This window comes from Tympanuchus pallidicinctus, unplaced genomic scaffold (genome assembly GCF_026119805.1).
Source record: "Tympanuchus pallidicinctus isolate F22 unplaced genomic scaffold, pur_lepc_1.0 scaffold15, whole genome shotgun sequence".
Lineage (NCBI taxonomy): Eukaryota > Metazoa > Chordata > Aves > Galliformes > Phasianidae > Tympanuchus > Tympanuchus pallidicinctus.
Window position 1 is genome coordinate 21,889,105 of NW_026294669.1, and position 24,039 is coordinate 21,913,143.

General features: G+C 36.5%; 1 protein-coding gene across 7 annotated transcripts in view; it reads right to left on the reverse strand.

The window, feature by feature from the left end:
- TTN (titin) overlaps positions 1-24,039 on the reverse strand; it is a 239,716-nt gene that overhangs the window by 64,754 nt on the left and 150,923 nt on the right. For all 7 annotated transcript variants that reach the window (XM_052675513.1, XM_052675512.1, XM_052675511.1 and 4 more), the window contains 50 exons: positions 23,770-24,036; positions 23,360-23,626; positions 22,996-23,274; positions 22,479-22,887; positions 22,248-22,372; positions 21,886-22,152; positions 21,092-21,361; positions 20,693-20,995; positions 20,263-20,565; positions 19,735-19,922; positions 19,531-19,645; positions 18,710-18,994; positions 18,293-18,444; positions 18,011-18,158; positions 17,610-17,787; positions 17,396-17,517; positions 17,014-17,301; positions 16,624-16,920; positions 16,327-16,513; positions 15,652-15,767; positions 15,258-15,557; positions 14,725-15,024; positions 14,527-14,632; positions 13,271-13,467; positions 12,864-13,169; positions 12,488-12,766; positions 11,746-12,045; positions 11,346-11,648; positions 10,878-11,252; positions 10,476-10,778; positions 9,785-10,084; positions 9,400-9,696; positions 9,016-9,300; positions 8,628-8,921; positions 7,429-7,728; positions 7,029-7,337; positions 6,746-6,936; positions 5,836-6,265; positions 5,009-5,317; positions 4,435-4,583; positions 4,313-4,345; positions 4,085-4,214; positions 3,684-3,983; positions 3,279-3,596; positions 2,887-3,183; positions 2,496-2,795; positions 1,525-1,839; positions 1,280-1,428; positions 392-542; positions 7-288 (listed from right to left, as the gene is read on the reverse strand). In XM_052675513.1, coding sequence (XP_052531473.1) covers positions 7-288; positions 392-542; positions 1,280-1,428; positions 1,525-1,839; positions 2,496-2,795; positions 2,887-3,183; positions 3,279-3,596; positions 3,684-3,983; positions 4,085-4,214; positions 4,313-4,345; positions 4,435-4,583; positions 5,009-5,317; positions 5,836-6,265; positions 6,746-6,936; positions 7,029-7,337; positions 7,429-7,728; positions 8,628-8,921; positions 9,016-9,300; positions 9,400-9,696; positions 9,785-10,084; positions 10,476-10,778; positions 10,878-11,252; positions 11,346-11,648; positions 11,746-12,045; positions 12,488-12,766; positions 12,864-13,169; positions 13,271-13,467; positions 14,527-14,632; positions 14,725-15,024; positions 15,258-15,557; positions 15,652-15,767; positions 16,327-16,513; positions 16,624-16,920; positions 17,014-17,301; positions 17,396-17,517; positions 17,610-17,787; positions 18,011-18,158; positions 18,293-18,444; positions 18,710-18,994; positions 19,531-19,645; positions 19,735-19,922; positions 20,263-20,565; positions 20,693-20,995; positions 21,092-21,361; positions 21,886-22,152; positions 22,248-22,372; positions 22,479-22,887; positions 22,996-23,274; positions 23,360-23,626; positions 23,770-24,036 — 12,474 coding nt within the window. The remainder of the gene's footprint in view (positions 1-6; positions 289-391; positions 543-1,279; positions 1,429-1,524; positions 1,840-2,495; positions 2,796-2,886; positions 3,184-3,278; positions 3,597-3,683; positions 3,984-4,084; positions 4,215-4,312; positions 4,346-4,434; positions 4,584-5,008; positions 5,318-5,835; positions 6,266-6,745; positions 6,937-7,028; positions 7,338-7,428; positions 7,729-8,627; positions 8,922-9,015; positions 9,301-9,399; positions 9,697-9,784; positions 10,085-10,475; positions 10,779-10,877; positions 11,253-11,345; positions 11,649-11,745; positions 12,046-12,487; positions 12,767-12,863; positions 13,170-13,270; positions 13,468-14,526; positions 14,633-14,724; positions 15,025-15,257; positions 15,558-15,651; positions 15,768-16,326; positions 16,514-16,623; positions 16,921-17,013; positions 17,302-17,395; positions 17,518-17,609; positions 17,788-18,010; positions 18,159-18,292; positions 18,445-18,709; positions 18,995-19,530; positions 19,646-19,734; positions 19,923-20,262; positions 20,566-20,692; positions 20,996-21,091; positions 21,362-21,885; positions 22,153-22,247; positions 22,373-22,478; positions 22,888-22,995; positions 23,275-23,359; positions 23,627-23,769; positions 24,037-24,039) is intronic.

Consider the following 24,039-nt stretch of genomic DNA (forward strand, 5'->3'; position numbering starts at 1 on the left):
TTTTACCTAGCACATCAACAATAATGGTCTTCTTCCGCTCACCACCTGCATTTTTAGCAAGAAGAGTGTATATACCCTGGTGGCTCCGTTTGCAATTCTTGATGACTAAAGAAGAACTTATAGCTGTTTCTTCAATTTTAGCTTCTTCTGGTAAAGCTTGATCATCTCTGCTCCAACTCACTGTTGGAGCTGGTTTTCCTGATACATATGCTATGATTCGAATTACTCCTCCAGCATGAACAACAATTCTGTCCCTGACACTTGCATCCAAATTAATATCAGGAGCCACTGTGGGAGGTGAGCAAAATAAAAAATAAAAAAAAAAAATCAGTCTTTTTTTTCTCATTTTGAATTAGAAATATTTAAAGAAGTAAATGAAAGTGATAAATACCAATTCTGTCCTTCATTTCAATAATGTCTGTGACTTCTCCAGGCTCTCCAATGCCAGCAGCATTCACTGCCCTTACTCTAAATTTATAAAAACACCCTTCTTTTAATCCTGCTACAACAAACTTGGTTCCTCTGATTTCTTTATCCTTTACCTGGAAAAAAACATAATAAAATCAACCAAAAAAAAAAATAATAAAAAAATAAAAATAAAAAAAATCAAGGTATCATCAATTTCTTTGTCATGCTTGAAATAAATCTTAAATGAGAAATTGTTTCACATTTACAAGTACAAGACATTATTGAGCATACAGTAATCTAGCTCATACAGGAGTTTTCAGAAAATAGGAGAAGTTATTGTTCTGAAGATTCACTTTTTTGATCATTTTAAAAGACAGAGACATTACAATGCTCTGTAGGTTTACAAGGATTACTTGTTTTGTTGGTCAAATAGGCTCATAAGTGACAGTGGTGCTAAAAAAAAAGAAAAAAAGAAAAAAAAGAAAAAAAAATTGTTCTTTTATAAATCTAAATATGAATCCTGTTTACCCAGAAAAAATGCAGGAAATGTATGTACTACTTTAAATGCATCTCAGTATTTTCACTGATACAAAAAATGGCCAAAATATTCTTTTTTAAAAAAAAAAAAAAAAAAAAGCAGGGGCCATATTAGTTGTAAATAATTTAACAGAGATTATGCCTGGGATAACCTGTTTTTCTCTTCTGTTCTTTTTTTTTTTTTTAAATCACAGATCACCAATCACCTACATATTTTGTCCTACTTTTAAATATAGAGTTATAAAAAATCTGAAAGAAAAGACATACAGGCATACATATGAAAAGATAAGACATACAGAGGAAAAAAATCAGATTCTGTAGGATTTCCACCTACCTTTTCCCATTCTTCCTTTCCTTCCTCTTTATACTCAACAATGTACCCAGTGATCCTAGAGCCTCCATCCTTTAATGGTGGAGTCCACTCCAAGTCCACAGAAGATTTTGTCCAATCAGTAACTTTTGGAATAGGAGGGCCAGGTGGGGCTGAAAAAGATGATCACACAGTTACAGCATAACAATATATTCTGTGGTCCCATGTGAGTATTTTCAAATTCAAAAATGGCAAACAAAAATATTTACCAATAGGGTCTCTAGCAATTGCTGGATCAGACGGCATGCTTGGTGGTCCAACACCAGCTGCATTAATAGCCGATACACGAAATTGATATTCAGAACCTTCAATAAGACCAGTAACTTTGTATGAAACACCGAGTGCCATAGGTTTGATTGGGTCACGATTAATCCTGGTCCATCTCTTTCCGGTAGTTTCTTTGCGCTCCAACCAGTAACCGGTAATAGGAGAGCCACCATCATGTTCTGGTTCTTCCCAATTTACAGTCATAGAGTCACGTGTTATACTGCTAACTGTTGGTTTGTCACATGGTCCAGGAACAGCTGGGGAAAAAAATTACAGATAGCTTGTAAAAAATTGCTACAGGAAGATGGAGATACCTAGAGTACAAAACAGACCTATGTAGTCACGTGATTACAGTTGCAGCATGAGACCTTTTCCCTCATTCAGCTTACAATCCCTTTTCCCTTATGAATCCCATGATATACCATGAAACTACAGTAATGTATCTTTCATTCAAAAAACAATGATTTTTTTTTTATTTTTTTTTTCTTCCTGGATCATTACCTCGTTTCAACACCTAGCCCAATCCTGAATGTTTTAAAGATATTTTACACTTGATAAACATTACTTCTACATCACTATTGCTCAAATTTCTCTTTCAAAACTGAAGGCAGCAAATTCCTGATCTATAATATCAATAATGTCTCAAACGCAACAGAATGACCTAAATCTTATAAGATAAAACCTTATTTGTAATTTACAGCTTAATAAATTCAGAGACTTTATTTCAATATATTTAGCAGGGAAGTATTTTTAGATACCATACAACCCCTAACTACTACTGATAAAATTCTTCAAGCTACTCTAGCGAATTTACTTCAGTGGAGAAAAATAATAGTGTTATATAATCAGATGTCATTACACGTATCAGTGTATGAAAATATTTGACATAATCTGAAAACAGATTTCCACTTACTGAAAAGGTTTCTTGCTGTTTCTGGTTCACTGTCCAAAGGTTCTCCAATACCATACTTATTTTGCGCCATAATGCGGAACACATACTCATGGCCTTCCATCAACTTGGGAATAGTGAATAAACATTCCTTGGGCTCATTTGTAACTGGTACCCACGTTCTCCTATTTGCTTCTTTTTTCTCAATAACATAGTTTGTAATCTTAGAACCACCATCATCTAACGGAGGAAGCCACGATATTGTCATTTTGTCAGCCAAAATGGATTCAAACTTAATTGGGCCCACTGGAGGTCCAGGACGGCCTAAAATATAAATTTTTATTAAAGAAGAATCAATTCAAACACTGTTCAAATCAAGTATCACACATGTAACATAAGAGTTCTTGATATTTACCCAGAACATTTAGTCTCATCTCCTTTGAAGCAGTTCCCAAATTATTTACAGCTGTTATAGTATATAAACCTGTATCACTTCTGCGAGACTGCTGAATCAATAAAGTGCAAGAATCTTCACCAACAATCTTGTTGACATGTTGGTCATATGACACTGGCTTTTTGTCATCCGGTTTCTTTGGAGAAGCTTTTTCCCAAGTTAGTGCTGGGAAGGGTATGCCCTTTATCTTGGCCACAATGTTAACATCTGTTCCTTCTTCAACCTCCATAAATTCTTTGAGTTCAATAGATGGTGGGCCTACAATGAAATGTTGATAAAAGTTAGCATACAAAAATGCTTCATTCATGATTGTAGAGTAGAACTCATATTTATTGGTATTAGCCACTACTTACACGTTTGGTCTTTGACAACAAGTGGACCGACAGTAGCTGAAGGCCTGCTAGGACCTGCTATGTTTACAGCCTTGACTCTGAATTCATATTCACCACCTTCTATAAGATCCTCAACAGTAAACTTTGTTTCCTCCACATCACGTCTATTGCACTGTTTCCAAGTCTCTTTCACTTCTCCAGTACGATCCCAATGGAGACATTCAACATTATAATGAGTAACAGGAGCTCCGCCATCATTCTTTGGAGGTTTCCACGTCAAGCTCACTGTGTTCTTGGTTACAAGGCCAATCTTCAATTTAATAGGTGGATCAGGAGGATCTTAAGAAAGGAAACAGAAACATAAATAAATTCACTGTACAGTATCATCTGGTTTCAATTAACTCTATTCATTTTGATTTCACTTACGGATTGGATCCCTGGCTGTGGTTCGTTGGATAGTTTCTGCAGGTGGGCCAACACCAAAACGGTTTTCTGCACGTACCCGGAAGAAATACTCTTGACCACATATGAGATCAGGCACAACAAAGGAAGTGCTTCCACAGTTTGCATTGACTTTTGTCCAGGCTTTCCCATCAATAGTTCTTTTTTCAATAACATATCCTCTGATTCTATCTCCGCCATCATCATCTGGCATCTTCCATGAAAGTTTGCAACTACCTCTTGTGATATCACTTACTTTTAGGTCTTTTGGTGGACCTGGGACATCTGTTGAAGTAAAAGCATAACGGAAACAATGTTACACAAGTATGTAGGAAAAAAATCCCCAAAATCTACCATCTGAACATTTCAGTATATGTAAGCCATACCAAGAACATTGACTCTGATATGTGCTGTTTTTTGTCCTGCTTTGTTTTTTGCTGTAATACTGTATCGTCCCGAATGACTTCTGTTGCACTCAGGGATGATTATCACTGAACGTGTATCAGTTGCTTCCACCTGTAGATCATAGAAAGAAAGAAATGTATAGATCAACTTCAAATGTCTATGTTTGAAAAATTTTGCAATACTGAAGTTACAAAACTTGCTTGCTTTACCTGAGCTTCTTCAGGTACATTATGACCTCCCTCCTATAAATAAAGGGAATAAAGTAAATATGAAAGGGACGTACTGAAATGTCTAGAAATAGATTAAGAAAATTGTCGTTTCTTTTACTAACCTTTGCTGTTGTCTTTGCTTTTCCTTCAAATTCCCAAAATGATTTTGGAACTGGACGACCTTTGATAACAGCTGGGATTTTAATTGTTGTGCCAGCACGACAAGAGAGAAAATCCTGTGCTCCAATATCAAGGAAGATTTCTGGTTCCTCTGAAAAAAAACCAAAACAAAACAAAATTAAAAAAAAAATTAGTTAATAATTTTTCAGAGCTGCCAAAAGTAAATTTCTGCCAGAACTAGTCTAAATACAGACTGTATGTTTATTTGGAAAAGGTGGTGTGCATAAAAAGTAAACTGGAAATTATACAAATAAATTTGTTGTTGCAATTTCATCACAAAATACGAAGTACTTCTGGACTATGGTTGTGTGAATTTGTAAGTGTTCTCAGTAGATCATGCACTTACAAGCGCTATCATAACACTTTCCAAAAAGTCTCATAGTCTTTTATTACATTCCTGTTCAATTATTTGCTTGTTATTGATTCTGTTGACTCTTGCTTCACGTCCTGTTCAACTATTCACAGCAGTAGATAACATTGAGATATAATACCTAAATGAATTTCTACAACACTTACCTAAAATATCTTGGATAGGTATGTCAGATGTCGCAGGACTTGGTTCTGATTCTCCAGCAGCATTTACAGCTTTCACCCTGAATCGGTATTTTCTGAGCTCTTTCAAATTGGGAATAACACATTCGCAAGTGGGAAAGAGTTTGTCTCCTTCATTCACCTTTTTCCAGTCAGTACTACCTTCATCTTGCATTTCAACAATATATCCTTTTATTGGGCTACCACCATCCTTTTGTGGAGGCTTCCACGCAAGAGATACAGATGATTTGGTTTTGTCTTTGATCTCTGGACAAGATGGTGGGCCAGGCACAACTTGTAAAACAAGAGCAAGCAAATGCAAAAATTACCTGAGAGTTAGTACTTGTGTATAGTTTTCTTAAGAGTTTATAGAAGGATGCAAACATTTTCAGTGTTTTTCTGCCATACACAGAGCATATAATCCTAGAACATGCATAATAATTGCATATATTACATATATTATTGAGGAATTCTTTAGGTACATAGATAAACAATAAACACTGAACTCTGACAGTGAAGAAAAGTAATTATATAAAAATCTGATACTGAACTCAAACAAATATACTTGGCAATATTTGTGATGGCATAATCACAGTTATACGCTTATAAGTGAAAGGGTAATAGTTTAAATAAGCCAGTTATTTAAAAACCAATGAAAAATAGAAAATTAGGTAACTACTTTGCATAAACAACGTTGTTCTGGTTTAATGAAAACAAAGCATTCAATTAATTGCACTAAATTCAATGTTAACAAAAGTACCACATTGTATTGTGATACAGATCTTAAAAGTAGTCACAAATTTTATACTTACATATGGGATCTGCTGCTAAAGCAGGATCTGACGGTTCACTGGGTGGGCCAATTCCAGCAAGATTTTCAGCCATAACTCTGAACTGATATTCAACACCTTCAGCCAAGCGAAGCACATTGTACTGTAAACCCTTTACTGATGGTTTCGTTACTGGAGCCCTATTAACTCGTGACCAGTAGACACCTCCCACCTCTCTCTTCTCCAACCAATAGCCAGTTATTGGGCTGCCACCGTTGTCCAAAGGAGGCTCCCATGCCACCAGCATTGATGATCTAGTGTGATCTAAAATTTTGGGCTTTCCAGGAGGTCCAGGAAGGCCATAGGGATCCTTAATAACAACTTTTTCTGAGAGGCATTCATCACTTATTCCGTATTTGTTTACAGCCCGGACTCTAAACTGGTATTTTTCATTTGTTGCAAGATTCCACACCTGAAAAATAAGATTTCAGTCAGTATGTAGTTATTTTTCAGAATCAACTTATTTGTTATTATTCAGGGGTTTTTAGCTTTGTATTCTACCTCGGAATCTCACCGATATCATGACGTGTATGTAACTACATAGCTGCATGCAGTGCCCTAGGGATAGTCTTATTTCACGTGCACACAATCAAATGTAAATAAAAATGTCATCAGATTTTACTTTGCAGTTGGTAAAGCTACAAGTAATACTGGAAAATGGAAAAGAAGACATCTTCTAAATTCACATGAGATTAAATAGTGAATGAGAACAATTTATTTTGTTTGGTCACATGAGGAAAATACATATACATAATATGTATATTCACAGTTGGGCAATGTACATTCAGTAATTATGCACTATAAATGGACCACTAGCACAGGTATCTATGCAAGAGGCAGTTTTTATTGCATGCTGTCATACAGAAGTATATCATAAAAATAATAAAATTACCCCATATCTTCTGTCTACAGCACTGTTGGAGACTTCTTCCCACTCTGACTTCTTCCTACTAGCATCACGTTTCTCAATAATGTAATGGGTAATTTCGCTACCACCATTATCAAGAGGTGCATCCCATGTTAAATAGCATGATTCTGCTTTAATATCAGAAACAGCAAGGTTTCTTGGTGGAGAAGGACGATCTATATAAGAGTAAGAGAACATAGAACTGCATTAAGAAAAAGACAAAAGCATTCTAACTGTCTACCATTTTATTGAAATGTCACATCCTTACCATACACTTCAACATGCGCATTGCGAAACGCAGTGCCAAGACGATTGGTAGCTCTCACAGTGTAAGTGCCTTTATCATCTCTTGTGGCTGCAGGCAGGGTAAGTTCAGTTTTTGCCTCACTTCTTGATACTTCTTCCTTTGTTATCTTAAGTGCACTGGATGTTTGGTCAATTAAAACTTCATTCTTGTCCCATTCAATCTTCGGCATTGGCAGTCCAGTCACATCAGCAGGAATATTAACTGGCTCTCCTGCCTTCACTTTGATAGTATCTCCTCTCACAGCTAAGCGTAATGTTACAGTGGGAGGTACTGAAAAGCAGAAAAAGAATGAAGTTAGGAGTGAAACAGAAATTGCATTATTTTTAAGGTGTTTATATGGATTTCTTTAAACTAGATATACCTTCATCATCCTGTATAACTACATTGAGGGGCAATGACGGCTCACTCTCTCCAATCTCATTAACAGCTTTGACACGGAATTCATACATATGGAGTTCATCAAGTTTTTCAACGAGAAGAGATGTGGTTGGACAGAGCCTTGGGTTCACTCTTTCATAGTCTTTTGAATCATGCCTCCTCTTCTCGACAATATATCCTAAGATAGGACTACCACCATCACTACGTGGAGGCTTCCAATCAAGTGTAATGGTTGACTTTGTCCTCTCTGTGTACATGAATCTCTCAGGTGCTGTTGGAGGACCTATTAACACAGATAAATCATAATGAAAAAAATATAAAATATAACGTCAGTTACTCTGAAAGTAATGCCTCCCATTTATTTCGATGGAAACTACAACAGATATAAAGAGCATAACATTATTTGATAGAGCAAATTCTCAGCTATAAAACACTTTTTTTCCACAGTCATCACCATTAACTGCTTTTTTGACAGCTATGAACAAGAGCCTGCATGCTGTGCTTGTAAAAATGTGAACTAGAGGAGATAACACATTGCTTCACAGCTGCTGTGATGGCTGGTAGAAAAATACTGCCCATGCAGTCCAGCTTTTGTTGTGCTAACATCCATAAACATTTAGTGTCCATAAACATTCAGCGAGTGCAGATGAATGACAATGGCTATAATTTTTTCTGCAAGGAGGAATTCAGTCCCATACCTTTACTTCATATGCACTTTGTCAGGTAGCATTTTATTTATTATTTTATCTCTGCTGCCATCTGTCACATGGCAACAAAATTTAACAGAATATTGATGGGAAGGTTCAACCTCCACTGCCATACCACTAACATCTGCCTCTGATGTCCAGGACCAACATAAAATAGGAGGCATTACTTTTGGAGTAGCCACTGATATTTTAAATTGTATGACTACAGTAGCTAAAATAGCTGTGGCTTTTCAAAGTCATATCTTTCATATGCAAAATATTTGAATATGTATATGGATAGCAGAAAGTTTTTAATATATATAGATGAAATGGCAGCAATCAGTATGTCAGTAGATACCAGAATTTTATTACATAAAGAGATACAGTAATTCTACACTCTGTTTCAGAAATCTGAGCAAATAAATTGTGAAAGGCAGTCAAATTATCCTGACAGGGAGAAAGAAAAAAAACATAAATAAGTCATAAATTATCTTACCTAATGGATCAACTGCAAGAATTGGTCCTATTTCAACAGCTGGACCGGTACCAAACTTGTTCTTGGCACTGACACGAAATTTATATTCCTGCCCTTCAACTAGACCTGTAATATCACATTTAGATCTTTCTGTGTCGATAGCTAGTCTCCATGTATGCATTTTGGCATCTTTCCGTTCAACAATAAAGCCTATGATATCACTGCCTCCATCATCTTCGGGATCAGACCAGTTAAGCAAGCACATCTTTCTGTTTGTGACCACTGGCTTTAGGTCAAGTACTGGTCCAGGAACATCTGAAAAAAATAAAATCAAACAAGTAGGATAAAGCCCAAAGATTATTTCACCAAAAGAGATGCTCAGCTGATTTCAGAAAATATTTTTTCTTACCAAATACTTCTACTCTGGTCCCCGCTGATTTGGAACCACTACTGTTTGTTGCAGTAATTACATATCTTCCATGGTCTTTTCTCAATGCATTCTTAATGGTTAATTCTGATTTTGTGCCAACATTTTCAATAACAACTCTATCTTTGTCCAATTCACCTTCCTCCACAGTCCATACAATGGTGGGAGCAGGACGCCCTGTCACAGTAGCAGGAATTTTAATTGTTTGCCCAGCCATGATCTGAATGCCTGCTTTGACAGAAACATCCAGCTCAACAGTAGGAGGTTCTGAAGAAGAAAGAGAGATGTTTCATTAGTTCAAGGGAAAGATTCAAGTACGGCTTTTAGGCAGCTTGAAAATTTTTCAAAATATTATAATTGCCATACCTTGGGGTTCTGCAACGGTTACAGGTTCAGTTTCACCAGGTGGTCCTTCACCAGCTGCATTAAGTGCAGTAACACGAAGTTTATAGTCTGCACCTTCTCTGACTTCTTTCACAGTATACTGCCGGACCTTAATGGGCTTCTCTGTGCAACGAGACCATTCTTTTGTTCCCATTAATTGTTTGTATACATGGTAACCAGTGATATCTCCACCACCATTATACATAGGAGGTTCCCATTCTAACTCAATAGAAACTGAGGTTGTATCAGCAACCCTTGGAATGGGTGGACCAGGTGGCACTATAAAATAAGATACGTAAATCAAAATTAAAGGTTATGAATACTATTCTGTCACTAGTCTGCTAGCACATTTTGTTAAGCTACTTACTTATTGGGTCCTGTGCAGTTTTTGGATCTGATGGTGGACTGAATTTACCAGGGCCAGCTGCATTTTCAGCACAAACTCTGAAGATATAGGTTAATCCTTCCAATAGTCCTTCAACTTTTAGTTCCAGAGCATTCACAAGATTCCTGTTGACTCGAGCCCAATGAGTGCCATTAATTTCACGTTTTTCAATCCAATATCCTATGATTGGGCTGCCATTGTCTTTTGGTTCATTCCATTTAACCAACATACTGTTGCTGGTAACATCTTCCACGTCAGGCTTATTAGGTGGATCTGGTGGAGCTAGAAGAAAAAGATTACAATTTTGTAATCATTGCTGTCTTATTCAGAATTTACTCAGAACTAAGAACAAAAATATGAGAAATTATTAATTTTAAGGAAGTCTTAATTTTCTTGCTCTTTTTGATTCCTAACTGTAACCAGTCATCAAACTTACAGTGGTTTTCTCTTTTGGTAAGAATATGACTGCTGTTCTTATTTCTTTACTATTGAAACTAGAATGCTTTTTGATATTTCCCTTTATATCTATGGTTTTAAAAAAATGCAATAAGTAATAATTGTATTGTCCAGTACTCTTCTGGGAAACTTTCACGTGGATGAAACTGAGTGTTCTAAGAGTCTGTAGATTAATAGCAGTTTTCAGAAAAGACTGTATTTCAAAATTAAAACTTACAGAAAGGATCTTTTGCTGTCATTGGTTTTGAAACACATGGGGGCCCTGCTCCAACTCTATTTTCAGCAAATACACGGAAGAGATATTCTTTCTCTTCAATCAGTTTTGTTACATGGAATTGACAGTGCCTGAGTGTTGAGCTGATAGTAACCCAGCCTATTTCAGCTTTTGTGTTGTCTTTCTTTTCCAGTACATAGTTCAGGATTTCGCTTCCACCATCATCAAGGGGAGGCTCCCACTTGCAAATGACAGAATTTTTCCTCATGTCTTCAAATACAAAGTTGACTGGAGGCCCAGGAATATCTGCCAGTAAAGCAAGAAAAAATGATGAGTACTAATGTACTTCACTTCTCACTTAGTGCATTGAACAAGTAGCTGGTTACAAGTACATTCACTACACACCTAACACATTAACTTCACAGGACGCTTTTGCAACACCATGATCATTTTCCACTTTAATTGTAAATGTGCCATGGTCAGCTCTGATGGAGTCACGAATTGATAGCACAGACTCTCCTTTTTTATGGTTGTCAATACTCATACGTTCTGGCAGCGAAAGCTGAAAAGGTTCCTCTTCTTCAGTTACACCCTTCTTCTTCCTAGTATATGTGGTTACTCTCTTTTTGATTTCCTCTGGTCTGATAACTTCATCATTCCTCAGCCAAGTAATAGATGGATAAGGTGATCCTGAAATATGTGCCTCAAGTATGATCTCATCACCTTTCTTCACCTCAAGACCAGACTGCAGGTTTGCAGCAAGGAAGACTTTGGGAGCCTCTGTAATAACAATGACAAATGAAGAGTAGAATCCACCCACATGTTTGAGGGTGAATGGCAATTACAACAAACAATCAAATAAGCAATTCATACCAATGGGATCCACAGCTTTCACAAAAGGAGTAATCCGAGAAGGCTCACTAATACCAGCAGCATTCTCAGCACGAACACGAAATTGGTATTCCTTCCCTTCCTCAAGACCTTTCACTGGATAGGTTAATAGAGGTACCAGATATTCATTGCATCTTTCCCATACATCCTTGCCCTTAGCAAGCTTTTCTATTATGTAGCCCATAATCTTGCTTCCGCCATCAAACAGTGGTGGTTTCCATGTAAGAGTTACTGATTTTGATGTTGGATTATGGGTCTCAAGGTCAACAGGAGGATCTGGAGGCTCTGTGAAACAACAGCAAAAGAGGTATTACACGAGTGAAGAACACGTGAAGATTTTAGTTAAAATTCAGCATGCTAGGTCACTTAGTAGTAGACTTACGTTTTGGATCTTCTGCAATAATTGGGTTTCTTAGTTCAAGATATTCACCTCCTCCAATTTTATTGACAGCTTTAACACGGAAGTAATATTCACTGTTTGGGATAAGATCTTTGACATGCCATGAGAGTTTATTTTCACCAGACATTACTGGGAGATATGTTCTACGACCAGCTTCTCTGCGTTCCAGAACATAATGCAGAATAGGAGTACCACCATCAAAGTCTGGAGGTTCCCAGGTTACCTTACAAGAATTCTTAGTTATTTCGCTTGCCTTAATGTCTTTACACTGTCCAGGTGGACCTGTAATTATAATAAAGTTATTTAATGTCACAGTTAACTAAATAGAAGGGAAATGTATTCCTACAAATATGAAATTATACTGCATTTCATTGCTTTAAAGAAGGCAGACCAAACCCACAGAAGCTGGCTACAAAGCATATATAGGAACTCATATTCCTAAAGATGAAAAAAAAATCTTAATTTTCATAAGCTTTTTAAAATTTATATGATGATTATTCATAGTAATTGGACTTTATGCAGCCACAGACTAGTAATATCAATTTAGAATAAAGTGTATTTTTGGTTAGATTTTGTTATATTAATGCAATGAAGGCAATTTACAGAGCGTCTGACTTGAAGTGATAAATCCACATGGCAAAAAAGAGATTTTCTAGTACTTCCATCAGTTAGTGGGCTCAAACAGAGACAGGCATCTCTCCCAGAATGAAAGATGTCTAGTTACCAATGACTTTGACGTTGACAGAACCAGTTGTCGATGCCAGTTTGTTCTCCAATGTAATTGTATAAACGCCAGCATCAGCATGAACACTCTCTATGACTTCAAGCAATGCAGAAGTGTAGTCACTCTTCATCGTTGTTCTGTCACCAGCTTTTAACTCTTTGCCATCTTTGTGCCATGTGATTGTTGGGGATGGAACAGCTCTGAAGGGTACAGGGATACTTAATTTCTGTCCTTTAACAACAACAATATCACGAGTTTTTAGATCAATGGTTGGATTACCTGTAAAAATAAATTTAATATTATAAATGTACTGAACACTATAGACTTTTTTTCAGTTATCAGTTATGTAGATTTCAGAAAGAAAATCTATTCTTACAGTCCGGGTCCTTGGTAACAACTTTTTCTGAGATGTCTGATGGCTCACTGGCTCCAACAGCATTGACTGCTCTGACTCTCAGCACATATTCCTTGTCTGGAACAACACCTTCCTCCACTTTGCATTTTAGATCTTTTATTGGACGAGAATTGATTCGCATCCATTTTTCTGTTCCTGCTTCACACAACTCAACGTTGTACCCAATAATAGGACTTCCACCATTCTTCTCTGGTGGCTTCCATGCAATGCAAATATGATTTCGACCTGCATCTGTGACATGTAAATCCTGAGGAGGTGAAGGAGGGCCTGTAAAAATAAAAAAGATGTGTTATTTTTCACTCAATTATCTGTTCTAGCCAACACACTGCTTCCATAGTCCATATGCTGTATGTTATAATGCTACTTACTTGTTGGATCTTCAATATGAATGAGATCAGTTGGTTCACTGGGATGACCACAGCCAGCTTCATTTTCTGCACGAACCTGGAACTGTACATCTATACCTTCGATGACATCAGTCACTCTGAAATTGCAATCTGGACCAGCTGTCTTGCCAGCTTTTACCCAGCGGGTGGCTAGTTTTTCTTTCTTTTCAATAACATATCTGAATAAATAGGAACAAATAGTATCAGGAATGTCAAATATGAACATTTCAGATTTCCTGCTCATTAAAATAATGTGAGATTTGAATGGTTTAGCCAATGGAAAAATAAAGGTAGTCAATGGTGACAGACTAAGCATAATTTCACATATCAGCAACACAATCCTAATAGCCTTAGTAGCTATTAGGCTAATGGGGTTGCTGCTGATGACAGAGTAAATCTGTTCTTGGGTTTTGTAGAGCTGCAGAGGTAAAAAAAACTCCCATGCTATATTTATATATTTTCTAATTCAGACAGCAGTGGATAAGTTCTATTGAAAATGTCTGTAGATATTATCTCTGAATACTTCAGTTATCTGAATTCTGTTTACAATAATCTATGGGATGATAAGAAAGATTAAACGATTTATGTTCCTTCAAGCAGATCTTTGTAGTTGTCAGTTTGTTTAGGATATGTTTACTGTGAATGGGAAGAAGAGGAAGAGTGAAAATATATAGAGAAAAATCTAACTGCTACTCAAGGTAAATTTCGGAGAAGAGATACTTGAGAAACTAAAGAAAAGGAGAATTTAGAAGAAACCAAAAGGAGGAAAATAGTCTGAGAAATGGAATAAAGAGAAAAAACAAAGATGATGCTTTGTACCAGCTCAACATATGTAGTTTTACTGAGAAACTCAGGCAGTTGTTAACAGTTGTGTTGAAAAATGTAACAGGAAAAGTAGCTAGAGCTTCACCTAGAGCTGGAGACTATGTCTGCATTAAAGCTTAATTTTGTATATACAACTCAATTTCATCTCATTTAATTAGATCCCACCCCCCCTTTTTTTTTTTTGAGGATGTTTACACACATTAATCGTTTATGCACATTAGATCATTTCTATTTGTATAATTTCCACTTTTAAAATTAAACTTGTACTTGCTGCAACCATAAAGTTGCTTGTCACATAAATTCACCTCTTCTTCATATAAAATATGTCTATTTAAAATTTAAAAACGTTGAAAGAAGCGTCTTCGTTTATGGAAAAATAATCCACAGAAAACACAATCATAAAATGAGCTTACCTTTGAATTGGTCTGCCACCATCATTCTTAGGTGGTTCCCATTTCAAATCAACATGACCTTTTGTCACTTCAACTACTGTAAGAGCATATGGAGGCCCAGGGGTTGCTAAACAAAATACATACACAAATTAGTAAAAAAGGAATCCATGAGAAGTCAGCTATTCCATTAATCACTCCGAAAGCAAATCTCAAACTTACTGAAAGTATCTTTAGCAAGCACTGAATCTTCAATTTCACAGTAGTCACTTTGCCCAATGGCATTTTCAGCAGCCACACGGAAGACATACAATGAGCCTTCAGTCAGAGGGCTCACTGTGTACTTGGTATCTTTCACTGTTGTATCTACAGTCTGCCAGCCTTTTCTCCTTACATCTCTCTTTTCAACAATGTAGTTGGTAATTGGGGAGCCGCCATCTTTTTCTGGCACTGTCCATTTAAGATCTGCTGTGTTTTTAGTAATATTAATAACCTCAAGCCATCGAGGAGGAGAAGGAGGAACTGTAAAATAATAATAAAAGGAAAAGCAGGTTACTATCTTGCCCAGCAAAGATCCTGGAAGATAGAGAATAATACTGAAACTATGAAAACTTCTTAGATCAACAAGGGTAGATTTTAATATTTAGTGTGTCTGGAAACGTTCACTTGCTGCCTACAGAGATAGGCAGACATGAGGCTTTTTAAGATAGACTGAGTGTACTTGCAGAAACAGCACATTCTGAAACAATACTTACACAGCCTCTCCTTGCACAGCACAGGGTCACTGGGTTCACTAGGCTCACTCTCTCCAGCCTTGTTCACAGCTCTTACACGGAATGAATATTCTTGTTTCTCCATAAGTCCTTTGAGAAAGTGTTCAGTTGTGGGCACTCCTTCAGCCACTCTCACCCACTCATCTGTTCCAGTCTTTAACAGTTCAATGACATAAGACTCAATCTTTGCCCCTCCATCGTGTTCTGGCTTTGTCCAGTTCAGAAATAATGACGTTTTGCCAACATCCTTCACTGTTGGCTTTCCAGGGGGCCATGGTGGATCTAGACAAGAGTTCAATATTAATTAAATGATGGAAAAAAAGACCTAAAAACTTTTTTTTGTTAAATTAGAACATTCAAGATATGTTTATTATACCAATTGGATCTTTCACTAAGATTGGCTCTGTTTCCTTGCTTGGTTTTCCAGGTCCTGCAAGATTCTCTGCCAAGACACGGAACTTGTATTTCTTCTTATTTGTAAGACCTTTAACTCTGGAAATCAAAATTAAGTTTGATTAAAACAATCCACATGTTAACTCTTACCTAAAACAATATTTTCTATATTCTTTATAATTTACTTAGAAAATCTGGAAATAACCAAGTTACAGCTAATGATGCTATATGAAACATTGAGAATAGGCGTACTGCCAACAGCAAAATGGTGTGCTGAGATGTAGAGATAGATGTATTGAGAGTCATCTCACATTTCTGTTTGTAGTATGACTTTTAGCTAATGCAAATGTCAGGTTTAAAAAAGGGATGTTAGCAAATTGATGCAGAAGATGGCTTTGTTTGTTATTTTTGAATGTCTTATAAGTAATCACAAAGCACAGATGTTAGTAAGCATAATAGAAAAAAAGAAAAAAGTAAGCAACAATTCAGTTTTCTGTAAAGACATACTTCTTCACCAGATAAAGTATGTAACTGGATATTAGTTGAATCTAAACTTACAGAAGCAGGGAAAAAAGAACAGTCATGAAGTAACATTTGTTTAAAAGGCTACTTTTAAATTTTTACATCTCAGCTTCAGCCTAAAGTGACTATATCTTACTTGAATGTTGTATCTTTCACTGGCATTTTATTGCATTTTATCCATTTATCCTGCTCAGGATCGTATCTCTCAACCCAGTAGCCAGTAATGGGGCTGCCACCATCTTCATCTGGTTCATTCCATGTTAGGGTCACTGAATCTTTGGTAACCTCTATAGGCTTGAGACCTGTTGGAGGGCCTGGTGGATCTGTATAAATTAATAAATGAAAAAAGCAAAACAAAAAAACACCATTACACATGCATTTTCATAGCTGTTAAAATTTAACATTTTCAAAATTTAATATTTAATTCACTAACCAAAGGAATATTTTGCAATGATGGGGTTACACTGTACTGGCTCCCCAATACCATACATGTTCTCAGCACTGACTCGGAACACATATTCCTTATGAGGAGTTAAATTGGTAGCTCTGAATGAAGTGTCCTTGATAGTCGATGACAATTTATGCCATATTTCACTGTCCGTAGCTCTTTTCTCAAGGATATAGTTAGTAATTTTAGAACCTCCATCATCTCGGGGAGGATTCCATGTCAGAAGGCAGGATTCATTAGTGATTTCTGATACATCAAATGCAGCTGGTGGACCAGGTTTATCTGTAGGAGATAGGATGAAAACGTTAATCTTCTGCTTGCATATCTCAATACATTACTCATGCTTTTAATAATAATAATAAAAAATGTGCATACCGAGAACATTAACTTCAACAACAGCTGTAGCACGTCCACTGGAATTTACAGCTTCTATAATGTAGGTTCCACTGTCACTCCTCTTGCTGTCTGTAATAGTGACTGTAGAATGACCAGGTTTCGTTTCAATAGTGATTCTATCATCAGGTCTCAGTATTTTTTCGGCCTTGGTCCAAGTAATTCGGGGCTCAGGCTTTCCAGTTATTTTGGCTGGCAGCTCAATTTTAGTTCCAGCTTTCACAGTGAGTCCAGCGAGCAGTTTCACATCTAAGAAAATTTCTGGAGCCTCTGATTTAGGAGACAATTGAAACATTGTTATAGAAACAATATTTCAGAGACTAGTAAAAATGAGGTGGCTATTGTAATTGATAGAAGTAATTACCTTTCGCATCAATGGCCTGAATATCATCTGTTGGCTTGCTTGGCTTGCTTGCTCCTATTCTGTTCAAAGCCTTAACCCGATACGCATACCACTCTCCTTCCGTAAGTTTTGTTACTTCCATTCTGTTTGTTAAAAAAAAAAAATACAAATTTTTAAAGAGGCTTGGATAGTACAGTTAGTTAAAAGGTTGTAACTATAGCGTGAAGTTACTTACTTTGTTTCAATAACAGGCTCCCCACATATCTCCCACTTATCTGTGCCACGTTGTGATTTTTCTACCAGATAGCCCTTGATGCGAGCACCACCATCATATTTGGGAGGTTCCCATGTTAGGAAGATTCCTTTTGAAGTTGGATTTCTCCATTTAACATTCTCAGGTGGATCGGGCACCGCTATTAAAAATTAAATACATACGGTATCTTAGAAAACAATCTAAGGAACTGTTTTTTTGTTCATTTGGTTTTTGGTTGTTTTTGTTTTTTTTTTTTTTTTTTTTTTAGTTGGTTTAATATTTTTATTTATTTATTATTTTTAACATATTGTTGAAAGGAAAATCAGCAAGATTTTCAAAGACAGTCACCAAGAAAATGAGCAAGTCTAAAAAAGTTGACTCACTTGCTGGTGCTGACATATTTATGGGTTCATCAATATATGCAGGCTCTCCTGGGCCACACTTATTGCGTGCAGAAACTCTAAATAAATATTCTTTTCCTTGGATGAGATCAGGTACAGACAACTCTTGGTCCACGACATGATCCATAACCTAATGTGAAGGAAGAATCCATTGTGCTTCTAAAATCTATTTCCAAAGAGCTATTACAAAATTATGACAAAATTCAGCAGCACGTGTGGAAACAATATAGCAAATACAAAAGGAATGATAAAGAATGAACATACCTTGATCCATGTTTTCCGGCTTACTTCACGTTTTTCAATTATATAGTCAATAACTGGACTTCCACCATCATCTTCTGGAGGTTCCCATGACAGCTGTACTGTACTCCTGCTTACGTCTACAACTTTAAGCTCTTTTGGAGCACCTGGGCGAGCTGGAAATCACAATCATTTTATTATTTTCTAATCAGACATTGTCAGATGATCTTTATTTTATCTATCTGCCAAAAAACTTGCTGTACTTAATTATTCTTCCTAAAATAGTAAGCAGCTGGCTGTTGAAGATAAGAAAAAAGCTTTTGGGGGGTTTAATTTCTAATTTGTAGTTATGTTTTAATACTCTTGGCTTACTGAAAGTTATGTGATTTTACTGTATTAATCTAATAATGTTAATATTAGAATATATACATGTCCACTTACCAATGACGTTAACATTGATTTCTCCTGAAACAGATGATACAGGGTTTTCTAATGTTAAGGTATAAATTCCCTTGTCTGGACGTTCGCTTGGAGTAATTACAAGTTCTGCAAAGGCAGCAGTGGTCTTCACTGTTACACGATCACCTTCTTCTAAGACTTGCTCACCAAAAGACCATGTGGCAGTTGGAATAGGGTAGCCAGTGATAGGAACATGGATCTTTATTGGCTCTGGAACAATAACTTCTAGTCCATCTTTAAATGCACTTAGGTCCATTGTAGGTCCAACTGAAAAAATGGAAAATGAATTTCATTAAATATTTTCAAATGTTCTGAAAATGACTAATGATAGCTGTTTTTAAAGGGTGATTCTGAGTCCATCTGAGCCAACAGGTTGCAGCTGTCTAGGCCTGGTTGTAGCTTATGAATTCCTCCCTTTCCCAGCTAAAAATCTGTTAGAAATATGTGATATTTTAGAATTAATAGATAAGAAATCTAACCTATTCTTTAAAGTAAGAACTTCATGATTTCTTTTGTGTATTCCCTGACTTTCTCTCCCTCAGATATCTCCCATCTTCCACATACCTAGGTCAGGAGACAAAAGGTCACCTCTTACTCTCCAGGCAACCTAACAGGTCTCTACCTAATACAGCTAATTATTGGTGGGATTCTTAACGAAGAGAAATAACCCAGAATCTCATAGGACTAAAGCTTTTTCTGCTATTTAGAATCACAGAAGAAACACATACATCCAAGCCACAAGATGAACTTCAGCTGTGCATCTTTTCTAATTAATTATCTTTGATAAACAGCACATAGCTTACCAAAAGGATCGTCTGCAGTTAATGGTCCAATAGCCTCAGCTGGATCAGACACCCCAGCTGCATTTTCTGCTGAGACTCTGTAGTAATAGCTAGACCCTGCTTTCAATCCAGTTACCTAAAAAGCACAAATAATTTTTAGTAACTCATTAAAAATTAACTACACATTTTTTTGGTAGTACTTTGCTGATGAGCCAAGCATCTCACCTTAAAAGTAAGCGCTGGTACTAGTTTTGGGTTACAGCGGATCCATTTGTCTGTTCCTTCTTCTCTCCTTTCAATAATATATCCTAAGATTGGACTTCCTCCATCTTCGAGTGGAGGCTCCCATGTGAGCTGCACTGATGTTTTTGTTTGATCTGAATGATCAAGGTTAATGGGAGGACTTGGTCTCTCTGAAAATAATTTGAGAGAAACGCATCTTGGCAACTTGGTAAAGGAGTATAGTTCAGCATATCAGTTGTCTGTACCTTAAAGTACTATTTTTAAAGTTGCATTCCTTCTATTTTTTAAATAAAGGTTGTCTCATAAGTTCAGATCAAAAATATTGGCAGTTCTTATTGTGCCAAATGCTTGTAAGATATTTCTGAAATGTTTAAACATCAAAATTAGGAAAAGCCTAGCTGAACATGTTATTTTTCAGTACACACATTTCTCTAATTGCTTCTTGGAACATTCCAGTACACGTAATATTTAAATAAGCAAATGCAATCATAGTAGCGCTGGCATGCTTACCAATTGGGTCCATAATCTTCACTGCACGTGTAGGATGACTTGGTTTGCCAACTCCAACTATATTTTGAGCTCTAACTCTGAAGAAATATTCTTCATTTTCCACAACATCAGTCAGGACAGCTGACAGTTCATCAGCTCCAGTGGTCATAGTTGGCTCCCATTTGATGGAACCTCTGTTACGCAGTTCAATAACATAGCCAGTAATTGGAGATCCTCCATCATACTCAGGAACTTCCCAGGTAAGCGTAGCACCAGACCTATTCACATCAGTAACTTCTACATTTTGAGGAGGACCAGGAACATCTGCATTTCATTTTATGGAGAAAAAGAAAAAACAAGGATGTTTCTCTATCTATTGTTACAGTAAGTAATGCTTTGTTTTCCTTTCATGCTGTCATCAAACACCAAATTTTTCGTAACTTCTGCTCACCAAATTTGCTTTTAGCTTCCACAGGTCTCTCTGTTTCTACTGGTTCACCAGTACCCACTCGGTTCCGTGCGCTTACACGGAAGAGGTACTCAACTCCTCCTTTCTGAAGTCCAGTAACAGTGTATTCACAATTTTCAGCATGATCAGTGGCCACAATCCAAGTCTTACGCCTGATATCACGCCTTTCAACAACATAGCCAATGATTTTACTTCCACCATCACTTTCTGGTTCTTGCCAGGCAAGGCCAACTTCACCATCATAAGTTTCAGTGACTTCCAAGTTTCTAACTGGCCCTGGAACATCTAACAAATATATAACAATAATTTAGGTGATTGCATCTTTTTATTTTATGTGGCTTAACTAAATGTAAGTAAAAATTTAATAATAGGAGCACTTACCAATGACCTTTACATTGATGAAAGCTTCTGCCTGTCCATGTTTGTTTCGAAGTACAACCTTGTACCTTCCTTTATCTGATTTCTTTGCTTCATAAATTTTGAAGGTAGTACAGTCAGTTGTTGTATCAACTGTTGTTGTTGGTAGACTTTCCTCCCCTTTCAACCATTCAGCTTCTGCTCTTGGGTAGGCATCATATGGAACAGTCATAGTTAAAGGCTTCCCAACATCAACCACTAGGTTTTGATCACCAGTCTTGATTCTAGGTGCAGCTAAGGAATATCAATGTGACAAATGAGTACTTCCATATTAAAAGAATAATGTGTGGTAAGCAAAGAAGTAGAAGCAAAGGAGTAGAAAAACAAAAGGAGCCGTTATGTGAATTCTAAACAAGTTTCTTTATGTATTCATTACATTGCTCCAGAGAGCAAGAAAATCAGCCCTCCTATAAAGTCAGGAAAGAGGGAGCTGCTTTTTGAGCATTAATTTAATGTAATTTACTGGTCTGAAGTTGAATGAATGAAGCCATAACTCATGTAACTAAAATGATCATGTCAAATAATTTTTGCTTTTCACATCTGCAGTGACCAAATGAAATGGTTCTGTCTTCTGTAAACCTCAATTCTCGCTCTTTACTGTAGACAATGAAAAGCGTCCTCTAATTTCCTCAACAGCATATGCCTGATTGCATATTCTTTTTAATGCAACTCTTTGAAAGAAGAAAAACAAAATTTAGTTGAAGACTTATTTCACTCATCTTACATTTTATAAAACAAGTATGAAACAGACAACTTACCAGCTAATTCAAGTTTAGCTCTTGCTTCCTTATCTTTAGCAATAAATCTGTATTCTCCTTGGTCACGAGGCTTTATATCGCACACCTGCAGCCTATGGACTTTTCCTTCACTCATCATTTGATGTTTGTCACCTTGGATGATAATCATGTTGTTTCTCAGCCACTTGACTTCCACACCATCTTTGTTCAGTTCAGCCATGAAGATGACATCTGCACCAGGAGCTTCATAAACATCTTGTGGTGGTCGAATAATCTCCACAGGGATTTCTGAAATGAATGTCAATTCATTTGGGGTTATTTGTCTATCATTTCTACTATCACTAAATAATGAAGAAATTAATCCAACTTAATTTTACAAGTACCTTCAACAAAAAGTCTTGCCCTAGATTTTCTGTCATCCACTCCACAGGAATATTCACATTCATCATCTAGTCTACAGTCTTTTATGATTAATCTGTGAAGATTTCCATCCTTTTCAAACTGATATCTTTATGGGAGAGAAAATAAGTAAGCAGTATTTTAATTTCCAGATAAAGACAGAAAGTAAAGTGAATACAAATAACATATGTACAAGCATAATAAAACATGCATACTTTTTGCCTTCTTTGATTTCTCTGCCATTTCTGTACCATTTTACACTAGCTTTCTCCTTGGAAAGCTGGCAGGTAAAGACAGCATCATCAAATTCAGTGACGGTCTGGTCCTGGAGATGTTCAATGAAATCTGCTGGTGCTTCTGTGATGAGAAGTTCTGCAACAGATTTGTCTTGTCCAGCAGTTACAGTGTATTCACCTTCATCTTTAAAGCCACAGTCTTTAATGATGAGTGAGTGTTTGTATTTATCAATTTTATACAGAACACGCTTGTCAAAGGTAATCTCTTCACCATTCTTTGTCCATTTGAGAGTTGCATTAAGACGATTGACTTTGCACCAGAATGTGACAGTTTTCTTTTCCATGGTCTCAATGTCTTCAAGGGGTTCAACAATTCTAAGATCCTCCTCTATTAAGAATTAAAAAAAAAAAAAAAAAAAAAAAGATTAATTTACATCCTGTGAAATCAAAACAATGGTCATTGAATAGCTGTAATATAGTGAAAGTTTTTTTTTACCTAATACTGTTAAGGCAGCAGAGCTCTCGGCATGTTCCCCTCTGTGGTTTGACAGTGAGATACTGTATGTTGCTTGATCTTTCAACTGTGTATCCCTGATTCGGAGAGTATAAACTAAATCCTTCTGGACAATAATATATTTTGCACTATCAAATATTGCCTCGCCATTTTTGTACCACTTCTCTTTGGCACCCTCTTTATTTACTTCACAGTTGAAGATAATTTCTTGACCCTCATTAACTTCTTGGTCCTTAAGGGGAGTTACAATCCTGAGTTTTTCTGAAATTGAAAAAATGGAAGAAGTAATAAATCATGTTGTACAAGAAATGCAATAAAATATTCAGAATGATAAAACAAAACTTACCAATCACTGTCAGGCGTGCTGTAGCTTTAGCTTCACCAACCATGACAGTGTACTTTCCTGCATCTCCTATAATGGAGTCTTTAACCACAAGTGTCCTCTTTTTGCCATCTGAAATGATGTCGTACTTATCACCAGGTTCCAGGACTGTGTCACCCCACAGCCATTGTACTGTAATTGCCTCTTTGGATACTGAACAGGCAAATTCAGCTTTGTCTCCTTCAAGAACTTCAAGATTTTGTGGTCTGGTAAGAAATTCTGCAGCAAGTTCTATAAATAAATAAATAAATAAATAAATAAATTTGCAGGTATCTATCTTTATATTTCTCTTTTTATAAAGAGAATAAACCAAAATGTATTGATCTAATTGATCTCTTTTTTTCAGAACAGAGACAAAAAAATAACTCTCTTACCATGTACAGTAAGTTTTCCTGTTGTACTAGAGCTTGGTAGTTTGCAAGTATATTTGCCAGCATCCTCAGGATGAGCATTACGTATGACAAGAATTCTCTTTCGGCCATCAGAAATGTATTCAAATCTACCACCATCAGGCACCTCCTCATCTCCTTTAAACCAAGTAACTTCAGCATTAGGCTTTGAGACTTCACAGATCAACCTTACAGTCTCATTTTCATTTACTTCAAGATCATGAAGATGTTTTGTGAAAACAGCTTCTTCCTCTG